General features: G+C 52.3%; 1 protein-coding gene across 2 annotated transcripts in view; it reads right to left on the reverse strand.

The window, feature by feature from the left end:
* The window catches only part of PER2 (period circadian regulator 2), a 48908-nt gene extending 36153 nt beyond the window's left edge, over nucleotides 1-12755 (reverse strand). The window contains exons 1-3 of one of the 2 annotated variants that reach the window (XM_005574791.4): nucleotides 12589-12755; nucleotides 1605-1853; nucleotides 1029-1091 (exon numbers count right to left, since the gene is read on the reverse strand). In XM_005574791.4, the coding sequence (XP_005574848.3) occupies nucleotides 1029-1091; nucleotides 1605-1834 (293 nt within the window). In that variant the 5' untranslated portion in view covers nucleotides 1835-1853; nucleotides 12589-12755. Of the gene's footprint in view, nucleotides 1-1028; nucleotides 1092-1604; nucleotides 1854-12314 lie in introns of both variants that reach the window. The other variant, XM_005574790.5, reaches the window with a different exon arrangement.
* Nucleotides 12756-20198: the final 7443 nt, after the last annotated feature.

Here is a 20198-nt window from a genome sequence, read left to right on the forward strand (position 1 = left end):
AAGAAAGAGGCAGCCAAATGTTAGCCTCCTAGGTGTCCTTTCCTGAAGAAACGTGCCTCTTGTCCATTTTCTCAGCCTCAGCTCTAAAGACATTTTGATCTGGATGGTCCTTTGTGGGGCTCTGCAGGACATTTAGCAGTATCCCTGGCCTCACCCACAATAGACCAGGAAGACCACAGCCAAGTATGACAATCAGAGCTATCGACAGACAATGCCAGGTGGTTCTTGCTGGGAGACAAATTGTACCCGGTCAAGAATCACCGCTCTAACCCAACTGAATGCTGGAGAAGTCCCTCCAGCTGTGTTCTTTTCCGCCAAGGGTTAGAGCTAGGCTTTGCTCAGGAAAGGATACTGGCCGACCCACAGTCTGGTGCAGTGGACTGTGCCCTGAGTTGTGCCCTCCTTCCCTGCCCCAGGTAAAGAAGGACTGAGTGATGGGATTACAGAGGACAGCACAGTGACTTCCTGGGACATAAAAGTGAGCCATGAACAGGGAAAAGGGGATTGTGGAGAAGGGTCTTCAAACATTAATTGAGGATACAGAGATGTTAGAGAGACAGGACGGCAGGGCTGATGAAGATGGGCCTGTTCGGAACAGAGGGTGCAGAAGGAATGATGGAAATCAAGGTTTCTCAGGCAATGCAAAGTGTTCACAGGTCCTGGACTAGGAGCCGGGTTCTGCTCTAGAGGTGACAGGAAAATTGACATAGGGTAAGTTTGTTACAAACACCTAAGAAGGGTGAAGAATGTTCTAGATGAAAATGCCCAAGACTCAGGCAAAGTCGGTTTCGAGTAGAGCTGGGAGAAGCTACAGGTACTGGAGTGACATCCTGGGGGCTCTGGATGGCGAGGGGACACAGTCACTGTCTGAAAGGCCAGGGTAAGGCTGGGTTCATACTCACACAGCCACACAGACGGGTTTTAGCAGAGCTTAAAAAAAGCCACGTCACTCCCAAAAAACTAACCTCCAATAAGAAGTCTTTCAATTTCTCTAAAAACTCTGTGTACGAAGTTCTAATTGGCCTTACCTGCAGCCACTTGTAGATGGGTTGTGTTCAGATTTTGTAATCATCAGGCTAAAGGCATCTGGACTATGAAAACAAGAAATAAAAGCAAAATTTAGACAACTGTATGCTCCAGACACATCTTCCCCTGCCACCCTACCAGTGATAACAGGTTAGATAACACCATGGTAAGACAACTTTTAAAAAACACAAGGTTAAGATAAAGCTGGAACATAAAACTTTCAGACATGAGAAAAACTAAGTACCAGGACACAGAAACACATGACAACAGGGACCAGTTCCTTTTCTATAAACCGCCCAGTGTTGTATAAGCAGCCGCTGGCTGGGTTACCCACCACTGCTACCTCCCAAGATCTCCTTACGCTACCCAGTACCTGTCTGTTGGCAACTGGATCTACAAAATCAACAGGGCCTCATTATAAGGAAGGACAGACACTGGCACATTTTAATCATTTTCAAAAATCTTGAAAAACTTGATAATCATGATTTAAAGATTGCAAAAGCAATCAAATCACAGCAGAAATGAGCCACTGAGGAAACAACCTGCCCAGCCTCCATCTGGCCAGAGGCTGAACTTACCTCTGGTGGGCATCCGGTGGCTCCACCAGCATCCCCAGCTCCTTCCCGCTGTCATCACAGTCACTGCCCTGCGAGTCCCGCCCCGTGGAGCAGTTTTCGTTGGTCTCATGTCCACTTGAGCCACTGCTCATGTCCACATCTTCCTGAAGTGGGACCTGGCTGGGCTGGGGCTCCATGGGCTCCTTGGTGGGGTTACTGGGGCTGGGGGGAAATTCCGCGTATCCATTCATGTTGGGCTCTGGAATGAAGCTGGCAAACAGAGGGATGCTGTCAGGCAGAGCACCCGTTTGACTCTTTCTGTTACTAATGAAACTGCAGTCTCTTTCTTTCTTCTCTCTGTCTCTCTCTCTCTCTCTTTCTTTCTTTTTTGGAGACAGGTCTGACTCCTTTGCACAGGGAATGCAGTGCCTGGGCTCAAGCGATCCTCCCACCTCAGCCTCCAGGGTAGTTGGAACCACAGGCACTCACCACCATGCCTGGCTAATTTTTTGTATTTTTGGTAGAGACAGGGTTTTGCCATGTTGCCCAGACTGGTCTCGAACTCCTGAAGTCAAGCGATCTGCCCGCCTCAGCCTCCCAAAATGTTGAGATTACAGGCCAGCTGTGGCTAGCCGCACCCAGCCAAAACTGCCCTTTCATTGCAATCAATCACACACATATTAGTTCATCACATCACTTATTTGTTCTTATTGACAGAGCTCCTATCTGCCATGGATTAGGAAGAGGGTTGAATGAGGCAGCCTCAGCCCCCGACACAGAGCTGTTGGAGGCCTCATCAGAAGGCAGACAAGAGCACTGACAGCCACCGCCCGGCCTGTGGAGTGCTGGGAAAAAACAAGAGCACTGACAGTCACCGCCCAGCCTGTGGAGTGCTGGGAGAAGCACACAGTCCCTCTGAATGGGTGATCTGCCTTTTATAAATTTCCCCAGATGATGGTGGGGTAGGGGAGCCGGGTTCAGAAATCTTGGCCATTACACACGGCACAGTTACAGGAGGAGGAGCCAAGGCTAGCAGGAGATATGGAGACAGACAGGGCTTGCTGGCTAAAGAGGGCAGAGGGGCCTGGCAGGTGTGGAACCCTCCCAGCAGCTCGGGAGTCCCAGGCCCCGCAGGCATGTACAAGTGGGATGGGGAGGGACCAGGACAATGTGGGTTCACATTTACTAGGAATGGTTGGGAGCTGCTGAGGCACTCTGAGTGCCAGGCCCACGGAACTCAGCTCGCATTTGGACAGGCTCACACTGCTGTGCTGGGCAGAAGCTTTACCTCAGCACTTTGGGGTAGGTGGGTGGAATGGCTGAAAAAAGACAGACCAGTGATCATCCTGGACACGAACTGAGGGGGTGAGCAGAGACAGGCAGTAGGGAGGGGTGGGACTGATTAGCAGGTGGGAGGCCAAAATACCATCCTGGGTCCTCTCTTCTTCACCTAGTGATGTCCCCCCATCCCCAGGACAGCGTTTTCAGCAGGGTCCCAGCAGGAAGCAGGCACCCACTCAAGCAGGGCACTGGAGAGAGCCAGATGAAGGCCCTGCTTGACACAAGTGGTCATGCTTAACGAACACAGCTGTGAGGCTCTGGGGTGATGCTGCTGACTACAGACATGATGCTAAGCACTCAACACACAGCCTTCCCAGCAACTTTGGATCACTGTCTACATGGTGTGCAGGGGACTGCTCTACAGAGGTGCCAACAGGGGTGGGTAGCTCACCCCAGACCACACAGTAGCAGATGATGGCCCTGGATTCCAGGCCTGCCGGCATCTGAAGATGGGACCCCCACCCTACAACCAGGCTTGGCTACGCGGGGACCTCCTGCTTCCTGCCACTGCACTGTGCTCGGCCCCAACTCTGGTCCAGTGTGGCACTGCCACTTCTGCATGGCATCCGTCTGGCCCTTCCCAGGGCAGGCGGAACAAGGGGAGAGAAGGGTTTCTAGATTCCAGACCCCAAATCTTGTGAAACATCTTATGCTCCAATTCCCATCTAGCTCTGGGAGAGCCTCCCCTTCCACTTCCTTCCCACCAGAACCGACATGAAATGACCAAGGATTATACAATTGGTTGGGGGGAGGGATTATTTTCAGCAGCCCTAGAAGTCCCAATCATTCGCCACAAAGTGAAGATCCGTCCTGCTGCTTGTCGCTCAGATGGAAGGAGCATGAAGAGTGCACTGGAGTCCAAATCCCCCTGAGGAAGTGGCTAGTGCTGAGATCCCTGCTATCCCCCGCCATGGAAGAAGACGGCCTGAACCACGGTCAAGGCTGGACTGTCAAGAGCTCTACTACCAGGAAGATGCTTCGTGAGGAAGCTGTGGGAGAAGAACGGACACCGGAACAGAAATCCTGTGGGAAGGAGAGGTTCTCCTGGACACGCTTCACCCACTGAACACCCCCAGGTGCCCTCCCCTACAGGGCGACTCTGAGAAAGGGCTCGAAACCATCCAGCAATACTGAGGGCCGCACACACAGGGAGCCGGATTCCAACAGCTGGCCCTAGGAACTGAATGGCTAAGCTCCAACGAGAGCCTTCAGCACCCCCTTCCCCAGGTCAAGTCCGTTCACGGGTGAGCCACTCCGGGACAGCCTGGTGAGAGGCAGGGCTCACGAAGAGTCCACCCACATCAGTGTCTGGAGAACAGCAGGGCTGACTAGACCTTGCCTTGTTCAAAAACTAATAAACAGAAGAAAGCCAATACGGGGCTGCGGAAAAGACACACAGCAAAGACAACTGAACACAACCCTCATGCCACAGAGGAAGCAGCAAATTAGGACAGCATCTACTTTTCATCCTAAAAATACAAGAAGTGATGGACTCAATGAAACAAGTAATGAGGGATGCGATAAGGCCACACAGTCTGACATGAAAATGCCACATTAGAATGGAAAACTAGGAAGGACAAAGTTCAGAGTCAATAAAAAGAAAATGGCTTCAGTGATAGGGAGGAGACGCATGAGAAACTTTTAAAATGCAAAGGGAAAGGAGAAGGGAAGAGAGACGGAGGAGGGCCGGGTTTTACCTGTGGATTACAGCTCTTTCTGAAAGAGACGAGAACAATAAACCAGAAACCATAATGAGCGAGACACATAGAGAACCATCCTGAGCCAAAGACAGAGCTGAATCTGCCAATCAAAGGACAGGAGTCCAACGCCTAACTGCATCTAGATGACAAACAGTATCTCCAAGGATAAAGAAAATCCTATCAACATTCAAAGAGAACAAACAAGTTACCCATAAAGGATGAAAAAAAATCATACTAGTCTTGGATATCTCTTCAGCAATATTAAATTTCCAGAAGACAATGTCTACTTTTTTTTTTTTTGAGAGAGAGTCTTGCTCTGTCAACAGGCTGGAGTGCAGCGGTGCAATCTTGGCTCACGGCAACCTCCGCCTCTGGGTTCAAGCGATTCTCCTGCCTCAGCCTCCTGAGTAGCTGGGACTACAGGCACACACCACCACACCCAGCTAATTTTTGTATTTTTAGTAGAGATGGGGTTTCACCATGCTGGCCAGGATGGTCTCGCTCTCTTGATTTCATGATCTGCCCACCTCGGCCTCCCAAAGTGCTGGGATTATAGGCGTGAGCCACCGTGCCCAGCTGTCTATCTATATATATTAATAGCTCTGAGAGGAAAAGCTTATGGTCAAAGGGAGGAAATCTCAATTACAGGATACTTGATTGTGGGTTACATAGCTGGTTTTATCAATATCCTGAGTCATATAAAACCCAAAATGCCAGCGTCATTCCACTTAAAGTCAGGAACAAAATAAGCAAGTCTATTACTCCTGTCTTTGTTTGTTTACATTTTATGGCAGTTCTAGCAAATTCAATGAAAGATGAATGGTAATACCTTTTGGGAAGAGAGAGACTAAGCACGAAGACTGCCTAGGCCATTCCCACAAAGAGAAACACCAAAGATTTGTGAATTTGTAGAGACAGGCTCAACCTCATTAGCATCAGGAAAATGCAAAGGATGAGGTTATCATGCCCATCAGGTTGCCAAAAATTAACAGGACTGCTCACCCTAGCGTTGGTCAGGTGGAGGAGTGGCTCTTGAGTATGGTGGTATAGTAATAGGGTATTTCTGGAGAAAAATTTGAGTTCACAGCAACGTTTATAATCTGCATACTCTTCCCACCTCCAGGAATCCATTGCAGATAAGTGCTTATTTATGTGCACAGAGATGTGTGAGCATGGAATATAAAAATCTGGAAAGAACCATCAACAAGGAGGCTACGCATCCTGTCCACGATCATCCTGGCCAGGAGCCAGCCTCAAATTCCAAACTGGTCCCGTGCCTCCACCTGGCCCTGCTATGGTCAACACAGCATCTAGAGCGATCCTGGTGAAGGGGCTTAGCTTACACCTGGCCTGTGCTCAGACCCTTGCTCAGAGCACAGCTCTAGTGGGCATGAGGGCCAGAGGCTCTGCAAGTCCAGCTCCTGCAATCTCCTGGGCATGTCCTGTTAACTGCCCACCCCTTGGCCCCAGCCCTGTGTGCTCTGACCACAGGGACTCTGCACTTGCTGCTCCCTCGTGCCCACAGCCCTCTTCCTGTAGATGCCCTGGGCAGCCTGCATGAACAGCACTGCCTGCCCACCAGCTCCTTCTCTGTGCCCTGCACTCCTGCTCTGTGGGCTTTCCTTGCCAGCACTGAGGGGCGGGTTGTTTACTGCCTGCCTCCCCTCTGGGACCTAAGCTCCATGCGGGTAGGGGTTTGAGTTGGTCACTACTGGATCCCCAGGCCCTGGCACGTACTGTTGAAGACACAAACCTGGGACATCCATGCTCCGAATACTATACACCCACTAAAAGGACGGAGGCCAGAAACACTGATGTGGGGAGAGTCTCAGACATAGATGAACAAGTCCAAGAACAATAAATAACGACAACAATAAAAAGGACAGATGGCACTCAGGCAGGGCCCGCCTGGTGCCAGCAGTTTCCCACTGACTTGCCCTTACTCGCTTAGCACTGAGGCCTGGCACTGGGGCAGACAACAGAGCAGACATCTTTCCTGCCCTCAGGGAGCTTACATTAGGGGGAAACAGACAATAAATAAGAAAGTAGAATATACAGTACAGCAGGCAACTAGCAAGGGGGAATAGAGGGGCTGGGAGTGACATTTCAGTGAGGGTGGCCCCAGGTGTAGGTGGCATTTGGCAAGGACCTTGCACTTGAGCCCTCATGTGTGAACTGACTCAGAGTCCCTGGGCTTCGCTCTCTCAGGCTGGCAGTCACGTGCTCCAGCAGCTCCTTCTGGCTTCACACCTGAGGCTGGGACTGGGTGTCTCTGTCCCTGCCTGCCCTGTGTGGACTCAGACAACGTGCCACTCCACTGTGGGGGTCCTTGCTGCCCCTCACTGTCCCGGCTGCTGCCAAAGGGTCTGATGAGGCAGCTGGACAGGAGGGAGAGCTCACGTGCTGGGCAGGAGGCAAGGTGGCGCTGGCAGAAAATGCCGCCTCCGTCTCTCCCTCAAACGGACCGTTCTGAAGTTGTCTTTCTTTCTTTCCTTCCTTTTTTGGGACAGGCTTTCTGAAGAGGTCCCAACAGGGTGAGCAGCCAGCTGTGTGTGTCTGTAAGGCAGAGCCTCATCTCAGCAGGGTGTCATCTTGTGTGTGCTTTCCAGACTTTTCTTCCTCACCTCCCTTTTCCTTTTCTACTGCTACCCTGGGACTGCAATTCCCAGTAAAGAGCTCACCTCAGACTCCGTTCTCAAGAGAGCCTGAAGGCAGAGCTGGAGAGCGTGGAGAGTGGGCTACCAGAGGAAGAACAAGGAAGAACATTCTAGGCAGGAGGACAGCACACACAAAGGCCCTCCAGCAGGCGAGCACCTGACCTGTCTGAGGATGGTGCACGAGGCTGGAGCAGAGCGGGCAGGGGCAGGAGGGCGGCAGCAAGGCCAGATCACGGAGTGCCTTGCGGGGGCAGATGGTCAGAACTCCGATAGGAAACCATGGAGAGTTCTGTGCAACAAGATGTGACTTACACTTTAATGGAGTTGCAGGGTTGAGGCAAGGGGGAAACAAGGAGACCTCTCAGGGCACTCTTGCCATGGTTCAGTGGAGCTGCCAAGAGGCTGTCCAGGGTACCAAGGGCATTCTGTCACTCCTGACCCCCCCCAATATCCTGGACACCACCCATCTCATCCCCATAGCCCTCCCCCAGACAAGCAGCTGGTCCTTTATGCTCTGAGTGAGTCATTAAGGTGATCAGAGGTAGCAGCAGAGTGGCTAAGGGGACAGGTCCTGGATGGCCTGGGTTTCAGCTGGGTTTCACCACTTCCTAAGTGTGTGATCTTGGACAAGTTCCTTAACCTCTCTGTGCCTTGTGTCCTCATTCGTGAGATGGGAACAACAGTAGTTTCTGTCTCCTACTGGTTGTTAGAAGGGTTAAATGACACAATCCATGCAAGGTATCTGGACTGTAATATTAGCTTGTATTATCACTGCTAATCACTACAGAAAAACAGACAGGGGGCTGGGCGCGGTGGCTCACGCCTGTAATCGCAGCACTTTGGGAGGCTGAGGCAGTGGATTACCTGAGGTAAGGAGTTTATGACCAGCCAGACCAAAATGGTGAAACCCCGTCTCTACTAAAAATACAAAAATTAGCTGGGCGTCATGGTGTGTGCCTGTAGTCCCAGCTACTTGGGAGGCTGAGACAGGAGAACTGCTTGAACCTGGGAGATGGAGGCTGCAGTAAGCCAAGATTGCACCACTGCACTCCAGCCTGGACGACACAGCAAGACTCCATCTCAAAAAAAAAAAAAGAAAAAAGAAAGAAAAGAAAAGAAAAACAGAAGGGTAACAAAAGTAATTTTAAAAGACAGAGAGTGAATTGTCACAGTAGCTGTCTCTGGCTTGTATTCTTGTATTTAAAGGACTAAGAACTCAGTGCCACCCCCAGCCCAGGCAGTCCTTGCAGGAGCATCAGGTATCTGAAGCCACCATCTGAAGCCACCATCTGAAGCTGTCTGGGCCCTGGGCACTTTGCACGTAGCTCTCCTGGTTTTCACTATTTTGCACTTAGCTCCTGGTTTTCACCCAAGTCCAGCCCCTGTGAGCCTGTCTGAATACGACCCACTAGTGCCCCGACATTACCTTAAGTGGAAAATAAGTATTTTTGCAAAGAGGACAGAGTAAGCTTGGCAGAAATGTGAAAGCCAAATCATCAGAAACTTCGTCATTCCAGAAAATGCGTCTCAGCCCTGGCGGCTCTAATAGACCAGCCTCATTTTGAGAAGGTGGCAAAACCAACACCCCTGTCAAAGTGGACTTTGCCTCCTGCCTTCCACAGATGTGTACCCAGAGCTGGCTGGACCAGCTGTCCCTGGTGAGCTCCTAGGAAACCTGTTTCTACCTTGTGGCAGGTAGGGGGAGGAAGGGCGGGCAAGCACTTATTTGCTCTGGGTGCCAAAGCCCAGGACGGAAAATGACAGCCTGGTGGAAAAGGGGCTGCCAGAAGCCAACATGAGCCTCTGGGCGTGAACCTGCCCTTGAGGCCCCCTTCACGTGTCTGCGCACTGGCTCTGCCCACAAGAACAGTCAGACTCAAGGAAACAGGTTAAGCTCGGACCCCTGACCAGGTCACTTGGCCATATTTGTGGTAGCTGGGTTGCCTCAACCTGACAGAGCACCATTCAGAAAGTACAGTCCACAAGAATGGAGAGCCTGGGATCAGGAAGAGAAGCAGCCGGTGGGGGTGGGGAAGGAGAGGGGCCAGGAGCAGAAACTACTGGCTGGTGGGGTCACAGGGGTTCGTTACCCTATTCTCCCTACTTTCATAGATATTCATACTTTCCATAATAGTGTTTAAAAATTAGGAATGAAAGCACAGCCTGGGACCCAGTTCCAGTTTCCACTGCCACTGCCAGGACTGGTGAAGTCTTACTGTACTCCATACCCTCACACCCTAAGGCAGAAAAGCATTTTTTTGTGGAAATCAGAAATCAGTGTTCAGTTACCAGAGGAGTCCCACCTCATGAGGTCACAGCTTGATGTATATCCACAAACAACATACCCATGTCACATGTCACCAGACGCAGGACACTGCCAGCCCCCCAGAGGCTCCTTGTGGCCCTCCCAGCCACCGTCTACCCCACGGGGACCCACTAGCTTGGCTTCTCGCAGCCTAGTGAATTCTACCTGCTTTTGAACTTTACATAATAAGGATCATACAGCATGTACTGTCTCTGCAAGTGCTGCAGGATTTTACAACCCCAAATATTATAACATGTTTTCTACTTCCTGGTAGGAGCCAAATCCCTGAGGCCAGCCTGCTGTAATCCTGAGAAAATGTTTGTCCTGCTAAATAAACAGCCGCGCTCTCCATGGCAACGGTTGGGTAACTGCGGAAAATGTGACCGCAGCCGTCCAAATATGGAGGGAAGGAGGTGCACCAGGGAGGCATTGTCTTGGCCTCACCAGGACACCTTTAATGCTCTCAATTCAGACTTTTAAATCCTTACATTTTTAGAACTACAAGACTTTACAGCAATAAGAAAGGCAAAAGTGTCAGCGGCTGAGCTACTCTGAATTGCGGGAAGCTGAGGCATCTGCTCCTCCTGCACCTGGTTTCTTAAAGAGCAGATTCTGATTCCTCTATGTCACCCCAGGAAGAGCACGAGGAACCCTTCGAGGCCGGTGAGGGATCAGCACAGCAGCCCACTCTGTCTTGGGAACTACCAGCCTCTGAAAACCAAGTGGCCTTGACTCCTGTCACCCGTCACTGCTGTTCATTTACTGCTTCTAATTTGCTCTAGACTTGGAAATATGGTAACAAACTTGTTACAAATGTGTACACGATGAGCATAATGAGTTGAAAGGAGGGCCTGGTCCCTAGGGGAGAGTGCCTGGGCTTGGGGAGGGGCCCATCAGAGGCCCCCTCTAGACTGTCTGATTCTCCCTTGGTTCTGAAGGTTGGTCAGCTTTCCAGAAGTGTGGGGACAGTCTCTGCCAAGCTTATGGAATTGTGTGTTTCTGGCTCACTCTGCCAGAGTAGTTTTCAAAAGGTAAAAGCACACCCAGAGCCTGTCTTTCTTCTGACTAAACGCCAAGTGGCCCTGCCAGCTGTTCAATGACCTGACAGAGCCGTGGTTTGCTGAGTCCTGGTGAAGTTACATCATGGCTTAAAAACAGCAGTGTGACGACCAGTATTTTTGAGAAAGTTCAGTGTGTATGAGAAATAGTGCACAGGAGAGGAATCTTTCCTTGTTCCTTGTAAGCACTGCAGATGTGGCTCACAGGGGAACATTACCTGGCCCAAAGGCAAGAACATATCAGAAGCCTCTGTCTCCTGCGAGAAACCTGGGAAAAATCAACTGTAGGGTAACAGAAAATCAAAAACCTGGGAATTAAATTAGACCTCTGAGACTGCCCAATCTGAGTCCCTCCGAACAAATGAAACTGAGGCCCAGACTGGGAGCCAAGGCTCCCAGCAGCAGCCAGCTGGCTGACGCAGGGCTCCCCCTTCCCACCTGGCACTCCAGTCTCCACAGAAAGCCACGGCTGCGTTAGTTCTATACCAATGAATCACACCAAGGCGACAGTGACAGATAACTGCAAACACCCACGGTACCATCCCCGCGCTGGCACACCACACAGCTTCCACTTAAAAAAAACAACGGAGTCCCTTTCTTCATTATAGTCATATAGCACACAAAACTCAATTCACCTTGTATTTTAAAACTCAATTTCCAAATAAAGCCTTCAGGTAGAGTCCTATTTTCTTCTCAGGCACACCCAGTCTGGGACCAGAAGCCCCAGGTCGGGGTAGAAGATGGCATCTCCCCTTGGAAGCCAAGAAGTCTAGTGATCCTGCTGTGCCATATAAAAGTGAGAGGGGTCCAGGGGGGCTCTGGCCATGGTGTGAGGTTCTTAACACATTTCCCGGACTTAAGGCCCCTCCTCCCAAATTACAGCCCACCCAGGATTCAGCACCCAAGTTGAGGCCTTCACTGAACCTCTGAAGCTCATCCTGCCCCAGGGCGATGGGAAGATCCTGCAGACAGCCTGGGCCTGGGCCTCAGTTTGCTCATCTGTCAGGCTGAGGGGTTACTCTGGGTGATTTCAGGGTGCCTTCTGGCTCTGTTCTGTATGAATCAGCTTTCCAAACGGGTTCCTTCTGTGTAGGTTACAGAAACCCTGGCAACCAACTCGTCATCCCTTACCCTGGCCTTCCTGAAGGGGGAAGCAGGCCACCTCCCACCTCCTGGTCTATGTCTGGGACTTGGCAGCCGAAGTACATCCCAGAAGGTAGGTGCGACTGCTGCACCAAAGAGTGGACACCCCCATTCCTTTCTATCCAGTCCGGGGAGAGGGAATTAATACAGGGTGGTCCAGGGGAGGCAAAGGGGCGAACATCAGGCGGTCTCCCTGCCCTCAGGTTCCCAGGCCTGGCTTGGCACAGGGACTTCCTTGTCCCTCTGATCACCCATTCCAGGAGACCCGTGGGTGTCCAGGAAAAGCTCCTAGATCAGCGCCCTTCCACAGCCCTTCCCCAGCCCAGGACTTGGCCCTGTGGCCTCAGAGGAGGCAGTCAGCTCCCCGAGGGACCTCCAGATCCCAGGGCCAGCTGCGCTGACCCCTGATTTCCTTGGCCTTCCCCACGGGAGGGGAGGGAGGGTTCCCAAAAGAGAATCGCCCACGGAACCGCAGCCCACGCGCAGTCACTCAGCAACTCGGTGCCCTACACACGCTGCCGCCTCACCTTTCGGACCTCAGGCTCCTGAGCTGCGAAACGGGGGTTCGAGTCCCCAACCCGCGGTGTCAGCGCAATTCAAACGAGCGCACCCTGCGCGCAGCTCGGCCGCCCTCCACCTGAGACAGGGCCAACAGCACACGCCCCCACGCCGGCGCCGTTTCAAGCAGAGGAGTCCAGCGGCCCAGGGAACTCCCGGCGGCGCCGGGACCCCGACCTGCCCGAGGCCAACGCGCGGGCGGCGGTTACGTAAGCCGCAGCGGGGCCGCGCCGCGCCACTTACCGCCCGGCCGCGTTCGCGTCGGCCCGTCCGCCGGTCCCTCCGCCGACTCGTGGCTCTGTCCGCCCGGACCCGCGCCCGCTGCCGCCGCCGCCGCCACCACCGCCCACAGCTGCACGTAGCCCCTCAGCGCCGCCGCCTCCGCCGCGGCCGAGTCGCCGCTGTCACATAGTGGAAAACGTGACCGCGCGCGCCGCGCCCGCCCCCGGCGTCCGCCATTGGCCGCGACACCGTCTCATCTGCATACACGTGGGGCGGGGCCCACTAGCGCCGCGCGCCCATTGGTAGCGGTGCCCGTCGCTCTTTTTACATAAGACGCACATGGAACTCCATGTTCACCTCGTCGGTTCTTCAATGGAGATGCGGCGCGTTCTTGCCCCCCGTCGTCCTCCCTAGTGGTCTCATCCACTTCCGGCGTCGGCGCCTTCCATTCACGACGCCCTCGAGTCCGCCAGCTCCGGGAGCGCGGAGTGGCGCGTACCATTGCGGGCGGGGGAGCTGGGCGCGGGGCTCCTGTGCACCTCCGGCCGGCCTGGCCGACCTGGCGCCCCGAAGCCCGACCAGGGAAACCTCCACCTCCGGCCACCGGCCAGAGGCGCGCCCCCAGCGGCCAGGGCCGCGGGAAAGTCTGCGCAGCATGCTTCATTCACACATTCATTCATTTACTCATTCACTCATTCGTCGCCGGGCCCCAGAGCAGCCTAGGAGAAGGTGGCTGCACCGCCCTGCAGCAGCTGCTGGGGCACGCCCACCCGGGCCTCAGAGGTGCCTGTGGTCCACACTTGTCCCGGCAGTTACCACGTGTTACAATTTTTGGTTCAGGAAATAGAGTCACTGTTACTCTGGGGAGGTACAAAAGAAAGAAATGATGTTGTCTCTGCCCCCAAGCGCATCACTAGGGAGAAAGGACTGTCTCATAAAAAGGAAACTTAATCAAATGCTAAATTGGGCGATGTGGGCTATAAATTAACCAGAGCTATCCCCACAGGCTCCGTGAGAAAGGCAGCACTTCCAGGGCGGGTAGGATGGGCCCTGAGAAAGGGACACCTTAGGAAGGTGCAAGCGGTAGAGACGGAGAAGCCCGTGGTGGGAGGTTGTCCTGGGAGCCAGTGCGGCAGCGTGCATCACCTTGTCTGAGGGTTTGCTGTTTCACTAAGCATTGTTTGGGGCATGATGAGCCTCTAAACTTCCATTTAAAGTGTCAGGAGAGAGAGTACAATTTCCCCTGGTCTGGGTAGAAGCCTGAGACTTACAGGACAGGCAGGAGCTTGCAGGCTCCCATGCAGCAGACTCTGAAAGTGCAGGCTCCCATGGGGAAGGCGAGATTGTCCAGGAAGCTGGAACCCGCAGCATCTCTCTTTACTCTTCTTGTTCTTCTTTACCTGGACTCGCCTGGGGACCAGGGATGGGACAGAAGGAAAAGTTATTAACCCACATCAGGAATTCCTGAGTGTGCTAACTCTTTCCCTTCTACTTGACAAGGTGTGTGTGCAAATTCTCAGATGCAAACCAGGGCAAATACCAAGTTCATCAGGGCAGCCCTTCCCGCAGAAGCCCAGGGAGGCCTGCAGGCTGTTCACACACTGTCAGGTGGCCCCTCCTCCTGTTCCTCTGACATTGACATCTCAACACACTCCCCGCCCCCTCTCCCTAACACAGACACACAGAAATGCCAAGCAAATCCAGGCCCGGTTGCGCCCTGCACACACCCAAAGGCTCTTTTGTTTCTTCCCTCCCATTGACGTCAATGGGGAGCTCCATTGTTCTGGAAACAAGAGTAAACAGCTCATCCACACCTTACTGAGATTCTTCTTCAGGCTTTTGCTGGGTCTTGCTCCATATTCAGCCTGCTACCTGATGTCACATTTCCTCCCTAAATGTAGCCTTTTTCTATTTCCACGAATAAACCTGGTAGAAAGACACCGAAATCTATTCTTTTAGAAATTATCAAGTGCTTTGGGCTCTAGGACTCTTCAGAATCTCATCTATTTTCAGTTATTCACAGCCAGTTTCTTCTTTCCTATTATTGGAAATTTTTGTACACTCCACAAATACTCGTTGACACCTGAGAATTGAGGGGCATGCAAAAATACGTCTCACTGTATCCCTGCTTGTAAGGAGTTTGTGACGCAGAAGGGGGGAGGAGGCAGATTCAGAGGCAATTTTGTCTAAGATGTGGTGTAGGTCCTGAGGGAATAGGACAGCAATGGACAGATGCCTCCATCCCAGCTCCAACAGAGGATAGCGCTCAGGGGATGAGCTCCTACAATCAGGCCAAGTGCATGGATACCATTCTTGCTGAACCAAGATGGTGACAGAGAGGGGGAGAGACAGAGAGAGCGAGTGCAAATTTGGGCAGTCAGATTGGAGAAGGAAGGGGGATGAACCCTTTCCTAGCCAGCCCACACTGGCCAGCTATCACCTCCAGCACAGAGCTCAGAACTCTTGTGTAGGAGAATTGCTGTTGGCACTGTGGGAGGCAGGCTGGCTAGGAGAAAACTAGTCCTTTATTTGGGGGTGGAGGTGAGGTGGTATGCCAGGGTCCCCAGCTACCTTGGGAATGCTACCAGTGGGAGGAGCTGGCCTCCCAGCTAAAGGCTGCTTGGCCCCTGCCCCACCCACTCCCACCAGCCTGTTTCCACCAGTAAGCCTGGCCCAAGTTGGCCCTGCCCATCTATGTCTGGGCCTGCCTGTAGGGCTTCTCTGCACCCAGTCCTCCATGCCCTTGCTAGTCCACTCACTGGCCCTCTCATTCGCTCAAGCACCCAGCCAGTTGTTTACTGAGCAACTACTGTGTACCAGGCACTGTGCTGGTCACTGCTTCCTCTCACTGTGGGTGGCATGGTTTGTGGGTTGGCTAGCTGGAGGGGCAAAGAACAGGCGGCTAGGAAGAGAATTCCCTCTGTAAATGGAGGAGGTGGTGGCCCCCAAAGTCCTCTCTAAAGAGATGGAGGGGACACTGTCAAGCTTTCTGGCCCTCTAGTGCTGGATCCCCTTTCTTGGGTTTAGGGACATTGGAGATGGTAATGCCCAACCCTTACTCTCCAGCCTCCCTTGAACCCAGCGCTGACCTACAGCTGACCCCAGCTTAGCATGGTGGCAGCTCCTGGCAGGGAGACCCGGCTCAGAGAGGTGACCTCAAGGGCGTGGGCACCTGTGTCTAGGGTCTCAGGGTGAGACAAGGACTACTTGCCTCTAGTGACCTGAGAGCAGGTGCCTGTCCCTGGACATGAGGTGGTTTGTGGACCAATATAAAGAAGTATCTTCCAGCTCTTTGGGAGGCCGAGGTGGGAGGATTTCTTGAACCCAGGAGTTTGAGAACAGCCTGGGCAACATAGTGAGACCCTGTCTCTACAAAAAATAAGAAAGCCAGGCATGATGGCATGCTCCTGTGGTCCCAGCCACTTGGGAGGCTGAGGCAGGAGGATCCCTTGAGCCCAGGAGTTTGAGGTTGCAGTGAACTGTGATTGCGTCACTGCACTCCAGCCTGGGCAACAGAGCAAGAGTGAGACCCTGTCTTTTAAAAAAAGAAGAAGGCATCTTTATTATGCTAGCTACCTACTGAGAAGGCTTTTTGATTTTTAAACTAAATATAGATCCAGGGAGGCTGTTCTTTGTTTGGTGGAGACATGTGGGTGTGGTGTGCTCATATGTCTTCCCCAAGGAAGTCACAAGATTGAGCCATCCACGATGGATGTGCAGTCCCCATCTTTCTTCACCTTGCCCTGGAGAAGAGCCCGGGGAAAGGAGCTTGCTTGGAGCCTGGAACGTTAGCATCCTTGTCCCAATGACTCCTTTGCAAAGGATGCCCTAGAGATCACAGGGCCGGTGGCACAAGCTAAGACCTGCATTTGATGTGGGATAGAATGGTGAGAGTGGGCATCCTTGCCCCGTTCCACCCTGGGGGAGGAAGTGTTCAGTATTTCACCACCAGGTATGATGAGCCTTAGATGTTTGTTTTTTTATGGATGTCCATTGCCACATGTTCTAATTTGCTAAGACTTTTATTTGTTTTTCTTTTTCCTTTTTTTTTTTTTTTTCCTTTTTTAAGATGGAGTCTCACTCTTTCACCCAGACTGGAGTGCAGTGGCATGATCTCAGCTCACTGCAACCTCTGCTTCCCGGGTTCAAGCTATTCTCCTGCCTCAGCCTCCTGAGTAGCTTGGATTACAGGCGCGCGTCACCACGCCCAGCTTTTTTGTGTGTGTTTTTAGCAGAGACAGGGTTTCACCATGTTGGTCAGGCTGGTCTCAAACTCCTGACCTCATGATCCACCCGCCTCAGCCTCCCAAAGTGCTGGCATTACAGGCATGAGACACCACTCCCAGCCTTGTTTTGCTTTTTTTTTTTTTTTCCCCAATCATACATAGGTGCAGTGGGCTTTTAATCCATGACAATAGTTATTACTTCAAAAATACCTCTCCCAAATACATCTAATCTCTCTTTTTTTTTTTTGCAGATCTGCAAATAATTTAAATTGCCATAGCTTTGTCTCTGCTATACAATACTCTGTATAGATGTGTTTACTTTATTATTGTATCCTAAGACAAAAAATATAAATGAATAAAATAATTTGTACCTGAAGATTCTGTCTTTTTAATGCTATACATGCCCTCTTTATTGCTACAGAATTCAGTGTTAAATTGTACCCAACTGACTTCTCTTATTATCAGTTTTGCAAATAAAAGGCATGCTTTTAACCAAAGCCAAGAAACAATTTGCTATCATGTCACTTGAAAAATGATTAAAACTTCAAACTTTCTGGTCATTAAGGCCATTAAGAAAAACCAAGGATTTGGGAGGCTGAGGCAGGCAGATCACCTGAGGTCAGGAGTTCGAGACCAGTCTGGCCAACATGGTGAAACTCCATCTCTACTAAAAATACAAAAATTAGCCGGGTGTGGTGGCGCACATCTGTAATCCCAGCTACTCGGGAGGCTGAGGCAGGAGAATTGCTGGAACCCTGGAGGCAGAGGCTGCATGAGCCGAGATCATGCCACTGCACTTCTGCCTGGGTGACACGGCAAGACTCTGTCTCAAAAAAAAAAAAAAAAAAGAAAAGGAAAAAAGAAAAGACAAAGAAAAAATAAAAAGTGAAACCAAGGATTTAACTGAGACGAAAGCTGTGCCGTTTGGTGGGGAGAGGGTAGCAGTGGGTAGGTGATGCTGTATGGCACTCCTGGTTTGAGTTGCAGGTCAAGTCTCTGCCTCAGGAACTTGTGGACTAATTTGTGGATCAGGTTTTCTGGTCTCAGGCAGCTTGAGTTTCTTTCCAGGGCTTCAGGGCAGCCAATACCCCTCACTGTCCTGAAGGAGCCCAAGGAGAGGCAACTTGCCAAAACGCCTGCCCTGTCTGAGCTGATCCCCCACACCCAAGGCGATGCCCCGTCTGAGGTGATACCCGTGTTCAAGGTGATCCCCCACGTCCGAGGCGCCTCTTCCTTCCCAGGTGGAGGGTCTCTTATCGGTCAGGGTGTCATCCTGCTGACCTTCTGGGCCATGGACCTTGCCCAGGCAGGCCCCCGCATCAGGCTCCCTGGCTCTCTCCCTGTCTAGTGTGTGTCCTGCAGGGCTGTTGCCTCAGTGTGGTTCTGCCAGCATTCCTGGGGTGTCACTGAGGGGTAGCCCAGTTGGCGCCTCCAACCATGGACATCTTGGAGTCAGGAATGGGGGCCTTGCATGCTCTGGGGACCAACAAGGCCCGGTGTCATTAGGGCTCCTGATCCTGGGTGACACGAAGAAGAATGCAGAAGCCTGAGTTTGGGGCTTTGCATTCATACATGAGTATGGCCCTTGGGCCCCCCCGTGGCCTGTGAACAAGCTGTGAGGGAGCACGTGCTTGCTGTGTTGAGGCATCACGCTTGGCACTTGGCACACATTCTCTTCTTTAATCCTCACCACTCTATAGGACATGCGCCTGCGTTCCATTGATCCTTTGCAAAAGACATTCTCGACACCACGACACCAAAGGAATCCTGTGCGTCTGTGTTTTATGTCATCAAGGAGAAACTACCTTTGTCTGCAGAAAGATCTCATGGCCACCCTCACCACCCTGTCCTTATGGAGCCTGAGAACCAGCTGACTCAGCAGGGAAGACCACAAAGTCAGGAGCGACCAAAGTCCAAGCTCCAACGTGCCTCCCATTCTCCAAATATCAAACATTCTCCCCACTCAAAAGCTCCTCTGTGACTTGGCGAATGCAGGTGCTCCCTGCATTCTATTAATGTAATTCCCCTCAGTCCATAAGGGCTCATAGGTGGGGATGTCTGGGGTGCAGGTCCGTCTTGGGGATCACCAGCCCACCAGTGATGCCAGTTCACAGTGCCCTCCTTGGGAGAGTGAAGGCTCAGGCCTGTGCCCCTGCCTCACCCTCTGCCTGCTTCTGTGGCTCACAGAGTGTTTCCTTTGGTGTCTGGGTGTTTGTTCTCTCCTGCTGTCTTCTCCCTGGTGCCCAACATGGAAAAAACATCTCTTGTCCCTAAACCGAATCTTGTTGGTAGGAAGCAACAAAGTTGTTGTTGCTGTTGTTGTTGTTGTTTCTCTCTTCTTCTCCTTCTTCCTTTTCTTCTTCTTCTTTCTTCTCCTCTTTTTCCTTCTTTCTTCTCTCCTCCTCCTCCTCCTCCTTTCTTTCCTTCTCCTTCTTCTCCTTCTCCTCCTCTTTCTTTTTCTTTTAGAGATAAGGTCTTGCTGGAGTGCATTGGTGTGATCATGGCTCAGTGAAGCCTCAAATCCCTGGCCTCAAATGGTCCCCCTGCCTCAGTCTCCCAAAGCCCTGGGATTACAGGCATGAGGCAGGCAAAGGGGTCTGACTGGGTTACCCTGAGGGTGGAGGCATCCTCTCGAGGGCTGGGTGATGGATTTCCTGGCTGAGGGCAGAGGCAGGAGCCCAGGTGACTTAGAGCTGTGACGGCAGTGATCGTGAGGCCTGACCTGTGATGGTTCCATTGTGAAGAGCAGCTGGGAGCGAAGGTTGCCCGTGTACCCATCTTCTCAATCCTCCTCAACAGATGGAGTCCTGCGAGGAGGAGGAAGGGAAATTGGGAGACACCCTACCCACTGCCCAGGCCACCACTGAAGCTGGGGAGCTTTGTTACAGGGAGGAAGCCATGTGTAGGTGGACTGTTGGGATGCACAAAGGAAAACTGGGCTCCTTCTGGCCCTGCTGCCACCCACACCCGGGGAACTCTTTGAAAGCGCGGATGGTTGATTTGCACGATGAGGGGTGACATGTGCTGCTGAATGAAGCAAATGATGAGTCGGGGGATCCACACAGCACCCCTGCTTCAGAGTCAGTCGTGTGCCCTCCTGCTTCAGAGTCAGTCGTGTGCCCTCCTGCTTCAGAGTCAGTCGTGTGCCCTCCTGCTGCAGAGTCAGTCGTGTGCCCTGTGACCATGGCCATGGGCAGACATTCCCAGTGGGTGCTTGATGACCACGGTGTGGCGGCCCCAGGGAGCGTTCCCTGAGACCTTGAGCATAAACCCAGGCATCCCCACCGAGGCTGCAGCCACTCTGGAAGAGCTTTCTGGGCTCATGTGGTTGATGAGAATGCAGAGAATCCCTGCCACACTCTGGACTCAGAAAGTGCTGAACGGTTCATGGCAGGCAGGGCCCTC

The sequence above is a fragment of the Macaca fascicularis genome, chromosome 12 (assembly GCF_037993035.2).
Source record: "Macaca fascicularis isolate 582-1 chromosome 12, T2T-MFA8v1.1".
Classification (NCBI taxonomy): Eukaryota; Metazoa; Chordata; class Mammalia; order Primates; family Cercopithecidae; genus Macaca; species Macaca fascicularis.